Source organism: Pelobates fuscus, chromosome 13 (assembly GCF_036172605.1).
Source record: "Pelobates fuscus isolate aPelFus1 chromosome 13, aPelFus1.pri, whole genome shotgun sequence".
Lineage (NCBI taxonomy): Eukaryota > Metazoa > Chordata > Amphibia > Anura > Pelobatidae > Pelobates > Pelobates fuscus.
In genome coordinates this window covers 39,553,658-39,568,911 of record NC_086329.1, presented here as the reverse complement: position 1 = coordinate 39,568,911, position 15,254 = coordinate 39,553,658, and the positions used below count along the sequence as shown (strand labels likewise).

At 42.2% G+C, this 15,254-nt stretch overlaps 1 protein-coding gene across 2 annotated transcripts in view; it reads left to right on the top strand.

The window, feature by feature from the left end:
- Positions 1 to 761: 761 nt before the first annotated feature.
- PCNX1 (pecanex 1) overlaps positions 762 to 15,254 on the top strand; it is a 101,298-nt gene continuing 86,805 nt past the window's right edge. For both annotated transcript variants that reach the window (XM_063439591.1, XM_063439590.1), the window contains exon 1: positions 762 to 1,129. In XM_063439591.1, the coding sequence (XP_063295661.1) occupies positions 977 to 1,129 (153 nt within the window). In that variant the 5' untranslated portion in view covers positions 762 to 976. The remainder of the gene's footprint in view (positions 1,130 to 15,254) is intronic.

Sequence of the window (15,254 nt, the reverse complement as noted above, 5' to 3'; positions counted from 1 at the left end):
TCCCAGGTACTTCTACCTTGAGAACGTAATTTTCTATAGATTTAAATTCCAAATGAAACGCGTATACACTGATATATAAATTAAACCCGTATTGGAGAACAAAGTTAAAGTGCTCTGCTCCCTCGGGCGCTGTTTAGTAATTCTGGGGATTGAGTGACGTCATAACCCGGCTCTGGCATCACGGCAGGACGCAAGGGAACCATGCTGGAAATATGCAGTGATTCACAGTCTCAGCTACTTTGCTGCACGGTTACAGCCTCCCCTGGACATTATATTTGGTGAGAGCAGTGCCTCCTCTGTCTTAGCCTGGGGGGCCTTAAAGTGGCTAGCGAGCTCTCGGCGTACCTCCTGCTTGTGTGTATTACAGATTAACAGCCTGTGCTTTAGACAATAATCTAGTAAAATAGGAATTGTTTGGGGATTGATAATTAATTTGAAATTAATTTGGGCATTAACAGCCAATCTGAAAAAAAATTGATTTTGAAAATTTTTCCACTTTGGTTATTTTTGTCCACAACGTGGAAATTCATTTTAACCCCTTAAGGACCAAACATTTGGAATAAAAGGGAATGCCATGTCACACATGTCATGTGTCCTTAAGGGGTTAAATTCCTGACTCTCTGACTTTGTAGTTAGAGAACAGCTCGACTACATCCAATCTGTCACTTCTATTGAAAACGCCGATGCGCTATCATCAGAGACCGCCAGGTGGCGCCATAAACACCGTGCGAAGTCCCCGCTGCCTGTAGGAGACCGTCTAGCCTCTACTCTATGGTAACGCTGGAGGTAGAGCGACTGCTGAGGGCTAAGGCCGCTCGTTGCTGGAGGACCCGAGCTTCATCCCGGGGGGGGTTGAGAAGAGATAAAATGGCCGCCGTGAGGCCGCCCCGGCCTGTCTGCCGTGTCCCAGTTCTGTTACGGACGGGGAGGTGAAGAAGAAGGCGGCGGCCCGGAGGGGGGAGGTGGACGGAGGACCATGGGCTCTCAGACTCTGCAGATCCTCCGGCAGGGAGTGTGGGCTTCCATCACCGGGGGCTGGTACTACGACCCCCACCAGAGCACCTTCGTCAACACCCTGCACCTCTACATCTGGCTCTTCCTGCTCTGCTTCCCCTTCACCCTGTACATGGTGAGTCCTGACTGCCTCCATCATGGCTGCGCCTGGGCCTAGACACCCCCCAGCCCTGGGTGGTAATAGTCAGGGTGATGCCCACCTACATACCTACCTGGGGCACTGACAGGGGCACCATCCTGGCACCTGCACAGCCAGGCAGCTCCCGGGGGGGCAGCAAGTCCATGATCACCATTTTAATCCTGTTTTTTTTAATTATTTTTTTGTACTGGACCCCTAAGTAATGCCCACCTACCTACATTTGGCAGTGACAGGGGAACCATTCTGGCACCTGCACCCCAGACAGCCAGGCAGTGACTGAGAGGCAGGATGTCCCACCCCACCATGATCACCATTTTAATCCAGTTGTGTTTTTTTTTGTTGTTTTTTTTTTAACTCACTCTGGTTGTTCTTTGATAGGTTTTACTACTTTCTCGCTCATTAGTGTCTAAAGTAGAGATGGTTAAGTTTTGGCACTGTAGCTGTTAAGAGTTGACTGAGTGTTATGGGAGTCCTTCTGTCAGCCAGCCATCTCTGTTTTTACCACCTCCCAGGTATAGACTGAGACGGTCAAAGATGTTGAAGATTGTGTAATCCTGATGTTGTAAAAATATAACCCTTCATTTAAATGTCTAAAACAAGGCTGGCCAAGTTTTGGCACCGTAAAATGGTTGGGGTGGTTGTTACACTGGCTGAGTGTTATGGGAGTTCCTGTCAGACAACCATCTTTTTATTTAGAACCATTTCCCTCAGTATAGACTGAGACAGATTGTCACAGGAGTTAAGTGACCAAAATTCCGAATAATGTTTACACTCAAAGAGCTACTCTGGAAACATTTCCTCAGCTTAGCGAACATGTTACCAGAAAAACATTGTTTGCTTTCAATTTGCTGCATGCTCATAACAAGTTCATAGTTTCTTTAATAAATGCCCTGTTTGCTTGCTATCTGCCAATAGTGACATTCCGAATTATTGCATTAAAAGGGTTTAGTCTGTTAGTGTAATGATTTGTATAGAAGATGTGTGCTGTTATAATGGCAAAGTATCTGGTGGCTTGTTGTATTGAAGAGGCAGTATAATCCATGTAGTGGTTATGTTGCCAGGAGTCCCAAATATAAACAAAACCAGTATATGTTTATTTCTCTTGCTCATCTATATAGAGAGGCCAGCAATGGGCAAGCTAATCTAAAACCATGCACGGTGCCAGGAGACTCCTTTAGACCATAAATCATTGCACCACACTGAAGTGGTTATGATACTTAGAGCGCTCCTTTAACAAAAGCTAATAGTCATTACTTGCCAGGAATGGTATTGACTTAATAATTTGGTAACTTTAGCTAGTAGTTTTTGTGTTCACTGCATACTGGTGACGCATACAAATTGTCATATTTATGTTTACTTTTATGACTTGTCTGTTTCTTGATATAGATCCATTTCTCATCGAGATAATGCTTTTTTTGTGTGTGATACTTAAATTCAAAATAGTGTCGTTAATACGTGTATTTTTGCATAATGTGTTCAGAAATCTAATTCTCAACCCTTAGTTATTCACTAAAATTAGAAAGGTTTGGTGATTTCTTGATCTGGAGCAAAACAGACACAAACAAATGAAACAAGACAGCACTTAAACATCTAAAACAAAAATAATTAATTGGAAGGGTATATTACTGTTCCAATCTCTTTGAAACCTTTTTCCAGTTTTAAAATATTGAATTGCCCTGCTTTGTAAATTAGCACATCATCAATATTAGAAATTGACAAATAATTAAAATTAATGTTCTGTCAACCATGATCCAATGCTGTGCTGAATAGGGCCGTATTCTGTAATTATATTGTTAAAGGCTACTTGTATATAACAGTGATGACTAGGCTGAAACGTAAATATTTACTGGTAATTTTCCTCCATTTAAAGGCAACTGTGTTGGGACTACTGGGCTTGATATCCCATAAACCAAAACGTTACCAGAGTTTATGGAATATTTTCAGTGCTCCCTTAAACCAGTGTGTCCGTTAAACCAGTGTGTCCGTTAAGAAAACTTGGTTACTGGTCGAGGTAAAAGCTGCAGTTTTGCAGCAAACAAGGCACATACAAAGGTAAGTAATTTCACATTCATGTTCTGAATGGATTAAAACTGCATTGGGGCCTTAATTTGTTCCTTGAGTGTCTTTCATATATTTCTAGGAATTGTAGATCCCCCCCCTCCTGTTTTATTTGTATTCTGTTGTACTTGTCTATGGATAGCTTGCTGTATTTTGTATCAATTTCTCGATACTTTTTTTGCTGTTCGTCTTGTGTGGTTCTAATTTTTTATTTATTTATTAATTTTTTCCCCTACACTTACTACGTTTAGAGGGACTTCATTTTAATGAATTAGTTTTGGTGCATAAACCCTGTCTCTACAGCCTTTCAATGTGAAACATGACAAATTTTCCCCATGAAGCTCTTGGGTTTTTAAAGGTCTGTACATTCAGCGTCATCACAAAAATGAATGCTGTGAATGTTAATCATAGAGAAGCATTGGCTTCAGTGCTTCTCAATGAGACATGTCTGACTGGCAGAGTGATGCAATTACTGCATATGGGTCATAGGTCTACTATGCTTAGGATTTGAACTGAGATCCGAAGAGGCAGAACCTGTCCTTGGACATTCTTGTATCGTTTCTATTTATCTTTTTTTTGTCAATTACCGGTACTTTTTTTATTGCGGAAACTGCACGTCAAACAAAGACAATACCTTAAATGTCAAGGATAACAATTGTATTTAGGAAAAGTTCACAAAGCTAGTCAGCGACGCATTTTATTATAATAAAAATTAAAACCAGAATTATGTAAAAAAAAAAAAAAAAAATAGCAATGAAACATGTTTAGGCTAGTGGGGCCACAGGAGTCTGAATATTGGAGTGAACCAAATAGTGCACCTATAATTATAATTTAAGGCTCGACTTCTGTGAAGGGCTATGTCCTACCAAGGGTGCATCAGGGAAGTTTTGGGGTGTGTAAGTTGAGGCAGTTAACGAGGACGTGGTATATTCCAAGCTTCAGCAAAAGTAATGATGGCTAGCGAAGTTTGGATAAAAAGATCGTAGCATATGATACATTGATTTTCCATGCATCACATATCTTTAAAAAATAAACAAAAAACAGTTGAGCAATAAAGAGTAATGTAAGAAAAACAAGAGGCCATGTGTGAAGATAGTCCCTGAGAGTAGATTATCTTTTTCTTGAGGGAGGAAGAGAACCACTTTAGTGAGATTCCACATGCCCATTGAAGGAAAACCCATAAGCTCATGAGGCGCCTTAAAAATGCCTACCACCTTAAAGTAACACTATAGTCACCAGAATAACTACAGCTTAATGTAGTTGTTCTGGTCAGTATAGCCAGTCCCTGCAGGGTTTTTAATGTAAACACTGCCTTTTTAGTGGCATCCACTCAGACTCAGTCGCTCTGCATGGAAACCCTGAGCATTCCTCATAGGTGGGTGTATTGATTTAATGCATATCTATGAGGAGATGCTGATTGGTCAGTGCAGTGTTTTGCCACGAAGGCACAATAGCCTCCTAATGCTTTCCTATGGGAAAGCATTGGTTTGGCTGAGATTGTCAATATTGATGATCACAGCCAAGGAGGCAGATTGGGGGGGATCCAGTGCTGGTGGACCCACACAGCGCTGGAATAAAGATGAGTAATCTCGTCTTTTACATAGGTTACTGGGAGTTTGGGGGCCTAAATAGTGATATTACAGCTATATTGACAGGAATACATGTTTGTATTGCTGTCACCATAGTGTTCCTTTAAGAAAGATTTATGCCTTTGTTGATAAGGACAATTGTAAAACAGAAAAGTCCTTAATGGGTTGGTGATCTTGGTGCAATTCAAGAGTGTTCCATACCAACCTCAATCAATTGCTGAGTGACCGAATCCAAAGACCTCCTCATTTGTAGAGTGGATCTGTGTAACTCCTGGTAGTGAGATGTGAAGAATATGGTGTCTTGCCCTATAGTGCTACCATAAAGCAACACTTACCCCTCAGGGATTAAGGAGAAGGCCTTTGGATCCAAAAAGAGAGCCATGTTAGGAATGGCAAGATGCTGAAACATAGCGCCAATATCTCAAGTGTTGTTACAAGGAGTTTCCTGTTTTTTCTGGGATCTGATCCAGGGCCAGAGTTGGCTGTATAACCCCTGCTTTGTGGTCCGGTGATGGAGCACGCTTGCCTACTAGGCTGTAATGTAAGCTGATTCTTTACATGGCTCCTTGCTGGTCGAGCATTAAAAGAAAGGCATCTATCGATTACCTGTGTAAATAAGTGGTTTTGGGGCAAAGAGACTGTCCCTGCAGAATTGATCTCACTGGGAAGGCAGTGTGGCTGTACTGAAACAGGCGTGCTGGGGGAAGAAAGTTGAGTAAATACTATTAATTTCCCCCCATTTAACTGGGGCGCGAACATCTTAAGTTATCAGAACCCTATAGCATTAATAATACCAGTTTGTATAGTTAACATTATAGTGTTCGTTAAACAGTTTGCATTAAATTGACTAATTACTGTTGGTGCAATTTTCCAATATAATGGTGGAAATTAAATTGTGATTTGATGTTCACTATGCAATCTGTTTATTTACTGTGAAGACTAATGTCTTAAGTTGGTAAACTAATTATCCTTCACTTAATTTAAAGAAATTGCTAAATCTAAATGTCACTGTTTGACAGAGTTTAGAAAATATGCTGTATTACGCAAATGTCATGGGGATTAAAGACGATTCATTTAAGTTTACAGTTGCAATAACAAACCTTTAGTATTTTGTAATTCCTGGTTAATGGTTCAAGCTAATAAACAGAGTTGGATACTTAATTTTTAAAGGAACATGCTAATGTAATGAATATATTTATTCATAAAGTTAATGCTCCTTTTAGCACATTTAGCCCCTCCTCCCCTTTTTTGAAATCTAAAGAAATATTGCTCACCTTTAATCCACCTCTGTCTAGTTCTTGTCAAGGCAGCCACCTCACCCATCATAATATCATCACCCTTTGGTGCATGCGCGGCAACTGTCATGCTGCACCAATCGGGTGCTACTTGTAGCAAAGTGTTATACCAATGCTTCCCTATGAGAAGAATTATCAGATTCTAGATTCAAACTTCCAAGTTTGTCAAGGGGGAAGTGTCTGTAGTGGTTGTCTGAACACAAATTAACTGACAAATGTTAAGCAATGTCTTTTCCGAGAAACTGTAATCTTTACTTTGGTCAGACTGCACAATCAGTCTATGCACCAAAATAATTACATTAAAGGGACAATATAGGTACCCAGACCACTTCATCTAATTGGATTGCTGCGTCCCTGTTCCCTTAACTGCAGTGTAAACCATTGCAGTTTTCGAGAAACTGCAGTTTGTATATTGCATGGGTAAGACTGCCTCTGGCTACTGGCTGTCTACCTGATAACCACTAGAGGCACTTCCTGTAGTTTCATGGCGTTTGACTTCATGAAACAATGCTTTACTTGAGAACCTCTAGCGTCTTGAAAACACTGTAGGAAGACATCAATCCAATGCTTTCCTATGGTAAAGGCCTAATTTTTGGGCCGCACATGCCCATTCGTTTCCCGGATTAACCTATAGTCAACAGAGGAGTCGTCCGATTAAATGTTGAGGGACCCTGTTCCCCCTCCCCCCCCCCCCACACACTTTACATTGCATGGGGGTAATGGGGTGCAGAGGGACACTAAAGTGTTTGGCATAAAGTTTTGTATTCCTAAAATATTTCTATAGTATTTCTTTAAGATAGTCATTATGATGCTTAGAAAACCGTGCTACACTTTTTATCGTGTACACCTTGATAATTCTCTACAGAATATATCCAGTTTTATTTATAGTTATTTGTTATGGTGCTAGGAGGCAATGGGCACAGTCTGTCTAGTCATGATTTCCCAGCATTTATGTCCCATTGAATGCTTATAGGGTGCAGTGAGGGCCCTTACAGTATAAATCAGCTGTTTTGCAACTCTGCTGTCAAATTTACACAGGCACTTGGTCTTTTGCTTAGCCTGCTAACTGATACAATAGGCAGTTGTAATGCTTGGAGTGTTCATTCTTAATAAGCTTATATATTAAGGTGTTTTTAAGTAAGCAGTGTTCTAGCTCTATTTTCATCTTGAGTGCCTGTAGGTGTACAACATGTATCCATCAATCCCTAATGCATTCTATAAGGTAGAAATTAAACATTTGCAAATGTTTCTAGACTGTTTGATGGAAATGAGATAAAAGGATTGAGAAGACATACTAAGATAGCTGGTTTGAAACAATAGTGTTATGGCATTAAATGGCAACTGTCCATTCCCAATATTTTTATTGTGTTCTTATCTCATATATTTAGCAAATGTCAAATTAAATGTAGAAATCCAAACTTCTGTCCTGCAACTGGGTGGCTCCATCTTGTGTCTCTGTAAGCCATGTCTGTGAACATAGGTAGAAGAGTAACAGACTGTTTATCCTCATTTGCATTGTGTGCCCTGGCTGTACCTGCGCTGATTTGGATTGTGATTTCCTTTGCTAAATCTTTAATCCAAGTTTAAAAGGAAACCTTGCACCACATGAAAAGTTGGTTAACACAGGTTGACTAATTTCAATGCTTTTTAATTCAACTTTGTAATTTCCAGAGTTATGACAGGTATCCTTTAATCGTGCCTAAAAGGGACTTTCCAGACACCTATAATAGGACCTCTGCTTGCTCAAGTGCTTTATGTGGTTTCCTTTTTTATTTTTTATTTTTTTTTTAAAGTTCAGATTTCAATTTTAAAAATTGGCGCTTTTGTAAAGACAACCAGTCCTGTTACTTCCTGGTTGTTTAGCTCAGTGGAGCAAAATTCAAGAGGCAGCAATTGCTTGGAGCATCTGTCTTGCTTCTCATTGAGCTGAATTTGAAAGTCTGTGATTGGACAGCCACAGAAAGTCTGGGCTGGGTTAGGAGAGGGCTTGTAGAGTCTTCAGACAAGAAAACTGCAACTTTTAATTAAATACATGCAAGTTCATTGTGGGTGCATTCTCTAAATCTAAACAATGATTTATTTTATTAATTTTGTTTTTGTATTTCAGCACTATAGTGTCCCAATGCTGCCTGGGATGAAAATGTTACTTCTGGTTCTTTTTTTGATGTACTGATAAAGATCAGTCATAGTTAAACTTAGCACCCCAAATATTTATGAGCTGTATTTTTCACATTGCTTATCCAGCCTAACGAGAATTTACCGTACTCCCTGCAGTGGGATTTTTTTTTTTTTTTTAATTTAGAATTAGACTTTTTAGTTTTCTTGCATGGTTTAGGGCAATATTGTGAATGACAAAATGCTATTAACAAAACCGCTTCTCCAATGCAGCCTGTTCAACTGTGCTCCTTTCTTCTTTACAATAAATGGCACTCAAATGCTATTTTAACCTGTTACGACAGCTGGAAGGCATTATCTGGGTGTCTGTATGTGATGCAGATATATATATTTTTTTTCTTTCCATGAAAGATAATGCATTGTTTGTTGCCTAGGTTCTGCTAGCACACCTGGCCATTAGTGCCATGAATCTTTCACCACTGTGATAAGATAATGAAATAAATGTCTCTCAGCAAAAGGCATATGGTCTGTGCACAACCTATTTTATGAGACGCGGAGTCTAGGCTGTTGCAGAATGGTTCTTAAAAAAAAAAAAAAAAAAAAGTTAATAATAGCTAAACATGTCTAGTAACTGGTTTACACCTTCATTTGCAGAGGAAACCCCCCTGCCAAATGCGAGTAAACCATGTGCAATATCTTTTTAAAGGTGAAGTCTCATGGAAAATGACTGTATAAAGAAACCCATTAGTAATAGAATACAATATAAGCTGCACTTTTCATCCAATGCTAATCTGGAGCTTGCTGTTTAGAATTCTCTGCCATGTATTTGGAATGTTTTATCAGGTTTCGAGTGGTGCCTGGCATTCGGTAGACTTATTGCCATGTAAATGTAGTTGAAGTGGCAGTTTCAATGAATAATGGTCACCATTTCTGGGTATTGCACCTCGGTGTTTGTCAAAATGCGTGGCTTCCTCACAATAATATAATTGGTTCTTCTGCTGTATTACTATCTGTACTAATCTTTCCAATATTGACAGCACTACCTTTCCTGGTTAAACACTTTATTAATGGGCTGCTATGGCTGCCAATATAAATACTGGAAATTGTATAAAAGATTGTAGTGTTCTTTTCAAGTCAGCCATTTTGTAGTTTTGGCAATATACATGGAACACTCTGGGTGGTGGAGCTATAACAGACACACTAACTTTGTGCCTTACTATTAAGTGGAATCTGTTTTCTTGGTTGAATTTGAGCACAGAGCCTTCCAGAATACCCTACTTATATACTAAAGGGTACAATGGTCCGGAAAACTGGAAGATTAAAGCGTGATAAAGGGCATACCAGCCAAGAATATTGGGGTCCTTCTCCAGAGCTCCCATGGGAGCGCATGGGATAATATGGTGCTGCATGATAAAAGGTTCTTCCTTCTCTTCAGATGATATCTCCTTTGACCCGGGAAAGGGGGCCTCATTTGGCTTGATGCCAGGGACTAAACCCAATGCACCAGAGAGAACAAGGAACCAATCCCCGAGGCCCTGATGAAATATATATTGGCTGAGCTCCACTCAAGCATCACAGCGCACATAGCCCACTTTACGGATGCCATAGAGGGAGTCTCCTCGAGGATCATGCATATAGAGGCCTTTACTAGCACTCATGACTCCAGGCTGTCTTCAGTGGAATCGAAACTTGAAGAATTCCAGCAACACAAACTTGGTGCCTCTGTGAGGTTGGGTGTTTTGGAGTATTAGAGGAGACATTACAATTTAAAGATCAAAGTTATACTGGAGACTCTGGGCCATACGGGCCTACCAAACTTCATTAGGTGACTTTTTTTTGCTTTATTATTTCCCAAACAAACTAAACTTATAAACCTGGAAGGCATGTTTTGCTTACCAAAAGCAGCTTACCACAACTTTAGACCTCATTGTCCCATCAAATTGCTTCAGAATAAGGCCCACCTCCTTGCAGTGGTGAGGGAGAAAACACCAATCCACATCAAAGACTCTACACTGCTTATATTCCTGGGCCTAGCAAGGAACTTTTTCTTGGCATAGGTCCCAGAGACCACATTTGCAGGACCTATGAACCAGTGTAATTTATTACCGATGGGGGATAGAGTGCTCTCAATTACTCACCAAGGACATACCTACAGAGTGCGGAGGTATCAACCGCTGCAGACACACTGGGCTTCCATGAGTCATCGAAAGTGGCAGGCCTGTCCCACTTGAATCCTTCTAAAATCCCAGTGTTCACATCCTGCTCATCCAAGACCTCCTTATCTGCCCAAGCTGGCTCCGCCTCTCAATGAAGAGGAAGAATCCCGGGGAAGCGGGTGAAATGCGTCACAGAGGACGTCATTGAGAGGCGGACCTGGATTGTCACGTGATCGGAGAAATGCTGATACTAGGAAGTGACTGCAGGCTGTTGGCGTCTTGTGTATTGTCTTATGCTTGTTGAGTTGTGGGTTCATTGCTGGCAAACCCACCACCAAAGTTTTTAACTTTTTATGTTCAATAAATTGTTTTAGATACTATTCAATTGGGGGTCCTTGCCTCTCTATTCCTCTTGTACTGCACAGATATACTAGATATATATATGATACCTTACCTAAAGCTGTGGGAAGTATCCCTCTCAAGTGGAGCTATTCAAACTAATAGCCAGGGGTGATGGGGCTCTGGTACATGCAAGTTCTCTCCCAAACACGCTATTGTATCTCTACCTCAGTGTTATCAGATAGTCTGCACTATATATCTTTATTACAGATTTTGCATTAGACACTGTATTTACTGTACTTTTTAGTAGTAGTATTCACTAAAGTCACTTGTACAGCTACATTAAGATGTAGTTGTTCTGGTGTGTATAGCCTGTCCCTGCATGCTTTTTAATGTAAACACTGCCTATTCAGAGTGTTTACTTTCTACCTAGTGACACCTCCAATGAGTTACTCAGACGGCCGCTAGCAGTGCCTCCTGGGGCAGTGCTGCACAGTGCACGGCACTGACGTTCAGTGTCTCCACGCTCTGCATAGAGGTGCTGAATAAATGCATCTCTATGAGCAGATGCTAATTGGCACAGCATTTAAAAGAGAGGGGCTGTTGGCCACCTAAATGGCACTTTTAAAACTATACTGTCAGGAACACATGTTTGTAATTCAAGCACCGTCACCACTATAGTGCTTTAGTTGTTATGGTGCCATAAGGTGGGGCAATATTTAGTTCTTTGCTAGTGGCAAAACTTTACAAGTACTGTGTTGTCTTCTTTTTTTTTTTTTTTGTCAATTACAGTACTGACATGTCTGGTTTTACAAGGTAAACAATTGCAAGACTGCAACTGCTTGTCCTAACTTGTAATTCTGAGCTTATCCAGAGTGGCTATAATATATAATTAAAACTGGGTATGCAAGTAGAAAGCCTTTCTCATTGTTGCCATCCGCTGGTCTGACAGTCAGGATGTGTATACCACACCGTGTGTTGCAATCCTTTCCCTAGATCACATTTTCTTTACGAGAAACAAAATGACCAGTCATTTAATCTAAATACTTCTAAACCGTTTTGTTAATGAGGATCTCATTTGCATGGATGAGAAAGTGACAGATAACTTATTGCATTTTCAACACTCTTTTGCCCTGTGAAGGGGGACGTAATGCGCATGTGCGTCAAGCACTTTATACCCTCCCCATAGGAAAGCAGTGAATCAATGGATATTTTACTGATGCTGGATGTCTTCATGCAGAACGTGAGGATTTCCAGTGTCATTTAAGGGACACAGTCTGGTAAACTCTAAGCTAGAGTTTAGTACTGCAATGTTTTACATTACGGCACTAAGATGGACAGTGCACCCAGACCACTTTAATGAGCTCAAATGGTCTGGGTGACTAGTGTCCCTTAAAGAAAAAGATGTTGGAGAGGGAACAGGGTTACAGGCTGCCGAAGTCACGTGTGCTAGGTTTGCAGCTAGCCCTTGGCAGAAAAGGCAAATATCTCTGTGCAGTGTTTCAAGCTGCACAAACACTCATATCATATTGTCTACTTCTAAAAGCAGAAATGGTCATGTTGCTTGGAGTAGCCCTTTAAAGCAGGGGTGGGGAAACCTTAGTCCCTCCAGATGTTTTGGACTACATCTCCCATAATGCTCTTACAGAAATAATGCTAGTGAAGCATCAAGTGAAAATAGTAAAATACAGCATGACTGTTTAAGAAATATGTTACCTACTTAAAGGACCACTATAGTGCCAGGAAAACACTCGCTGGGCTCTAGTGGGTGGAAGGGATTAAATGTACCTCTTTTTCCAGCGCCGGGCGGGGAACTCTCCTCCTCCTCCTCTCCTCCTCCATATCGCTGTCATCGGCTGAATGCGCATGCGCGTCATGAGCCGTGCGTGCATTCAGCCAGTTCATAGGAAAGCATTACTCAATGCTTTCCTATGGACGCTGGCGTCTTCACACTGTGAAAATCACAGTGGAAGCGCATTGACAGCCGCTAGAGGCTGGATTAACCCTATTATAAACATAGCAGTTTCTCTGAAACTATGTTTATAGAAGAAAGGATTAATCCTAGCTGGGCCAGGCACCCAGACCACTTCATTAAGCTGAAGTGGTCTGGGTGCCTGTAGTGGTCCTTTAACTTATCTCTAAGCATTAATTGTTTTATTTGCATCCCCCCTCTCCAGTTTAAGGGCAAAAATCTTGTATCCTGTAGCCGAGCTGTTGCTGAAGCACAGTAACTCTGGTATTACAAATACAGGAATTTTAATCCATTTTTAATCCTATGAACTTTATTTGGCTGATACTACTCTGATTAGAGTTCTGCGTCATTTTCCTTTTATATTTCTCAGATTAGATGTTCTAAAACGTGGTTTCTAATTCAGATCACTTTGCAATTTATCTAAACAGATGTTGCAATTATGTTTGTGACAAGGATTAACAGTTATGTTTTAGTTTTTTAACACTAGGTCTCAAAGTCTTAAAGCGGCACTGTCATGCCGAATTCCGTTTTTTTTTTTAACCCCCCTCCCGCCTCAACTACATCCAATCGACCCCCAAATGCCCCTATGCCCCCCACATTACCTATTTTTTATTCTTTATTTTCTGCCTCGATCTATATTCAGGGCGCCGCCATCTTTGTGTGGGTAGGTGAAGTCCCTGTGGGACACGTCATCTACCCACACTAGATAGCCCTGAGATTCCCGCACATGCCCAGTGAAACATCTGGACATGCGAACGGGAATTTCACCTATTCATTCATTCATCAGACAGACGAATGAATGAATAGAAAAAATCAGACGAACAAACTAACACTGTGTATCAGTGTTCGTTTGTTTGTTCGGTTTATTACAAGGAGGGAGCTACCGGCGTGCAGCAACCTCCTTGCAATATGTAAAGACAGAAGCGGCAGGGAGCAGTGCTCCCCACCACTTCATAAGCCCCCCAGGTCCCCTCCTCACTCTATGGGGGTCAATATGACCCCCATAATAGCACAAGGGAGATTAAAATCTCCCCAATGCCCCTACTCGCTATACCGCGAGTAGGGGCATGTCCACTAAACAGTGAGCAGCCTGTGGCTGCTCACTGTAAAAAAAAAAGGGTAATAAGGGGGGGACGGGGGACCTACTGTACGGCGGGTGGGGGCCATAATGGGAATGAGGGGGGACCTACTGTCCTCCCCTCAGGCCCCCACCCCTGGGCGGCGGGTGGGGGCCATAATAGTAATAGGGGGGGGGACCTACTGTCCTCCCCCCCCCCCCGGCCCCCACCCCTGGGTGGCGGGTGGGGGCCATAATAGTAATAAGGGGGGGGGACCTACTGTCCTCCACCCCCCGGCCCCCACCCCTGGGCGGCGGGTGGGGGCCATAATAGTAATAGGGGGGACCTACTGTCCTCCCCCCCGGCCCCCACCCCTGGGCGGCGGGTGGGGGCCATAATAGTAATAAGGGGGGGGGGGGACCTACTGTCTTCCAGCCCCCGACCCCCACCCCTGGGCGGCGGGTGGGGGCCCTAATGGTAAAAGGGGGGGGGGACCTACTGTCCTCCCCCCCGGCCCCCACCCCTGGGCGGCGGGAGGGGGCCATAACGATAATGGGGGGGACCTACTGTCCTCCCCCCGCCCCCACCCCTGGGCGGCGGGTGGGGGCACTAAGTAAATTTCCCCCCCCCCCCCATCAAGGTGACTAGGGGTGCCCAAGCCCCTAGTCACCCACCCCCCACCCAAATAAAAAATGCCCCTACCTACCCCCCTCACCCTAAAAAATAGTGAGGGGGGAATAAAATTGCTAACCTGTAAAGTAAAATTAAACTTACCATTCGACGTCTTCTTTTTTCTAAAATCTTCATTTTCAGCCCCAAAAAAGGCCAAATAAAAAACAATCATAGCCGTCGAACTAAAAATAAAATAAAAAACCCGACGAAAAAGAAAAAACCCGAGCGCACAAAAAAATAATCCATCTTCACCCATGGAGGGCTCCACGCAGACTGAGCTCCCGCCCTGCCTTGCCCCGCCCTGCAATTAGCCTAAGAACACTCTGATTGGTGGGTTTAAGCCAATCAGAGTGCTCTTTGTCATTTTACAAGCGTGGGAAAGTTCTTTGGAATTTTCCCACGCTTGTAAAATGACACAGAGCACTGTGATTGGATGGCTTGAAATCCATCCAATCACAGTGCTCTGTGTCATTTTACAAGTGTGGGAAAGTTCTTTGGAATTTTCCCACGCTTGTAAAATGACACAGAGCACTGTGATTTGCTTAAACCCACCAATCAGAGTGTTCTTAGGCTAATTGCAGGGCGGGGCAAGGCTTTATAAGCCTTGCCCCGCCCTGCGGAGCTCAGTCTGCGCGGAGCACTCCATGGGTGAAGATGGATTATTTTTATGTGCGCTCGGGTTTTTTCTTTTTCGTCGGGTTTTTTTTTTATTTTTAGTTCGACGGCTATGATGGTTTTTTATTTGGCCTTTTTTGGGGCTGAAAAATGAAGATTTTAGAAAAAAGAAGACGTCGAATGGTAAGTTTAATTTTACTTTACAGGTTAGCAATTTTATTCCCCCCTCACT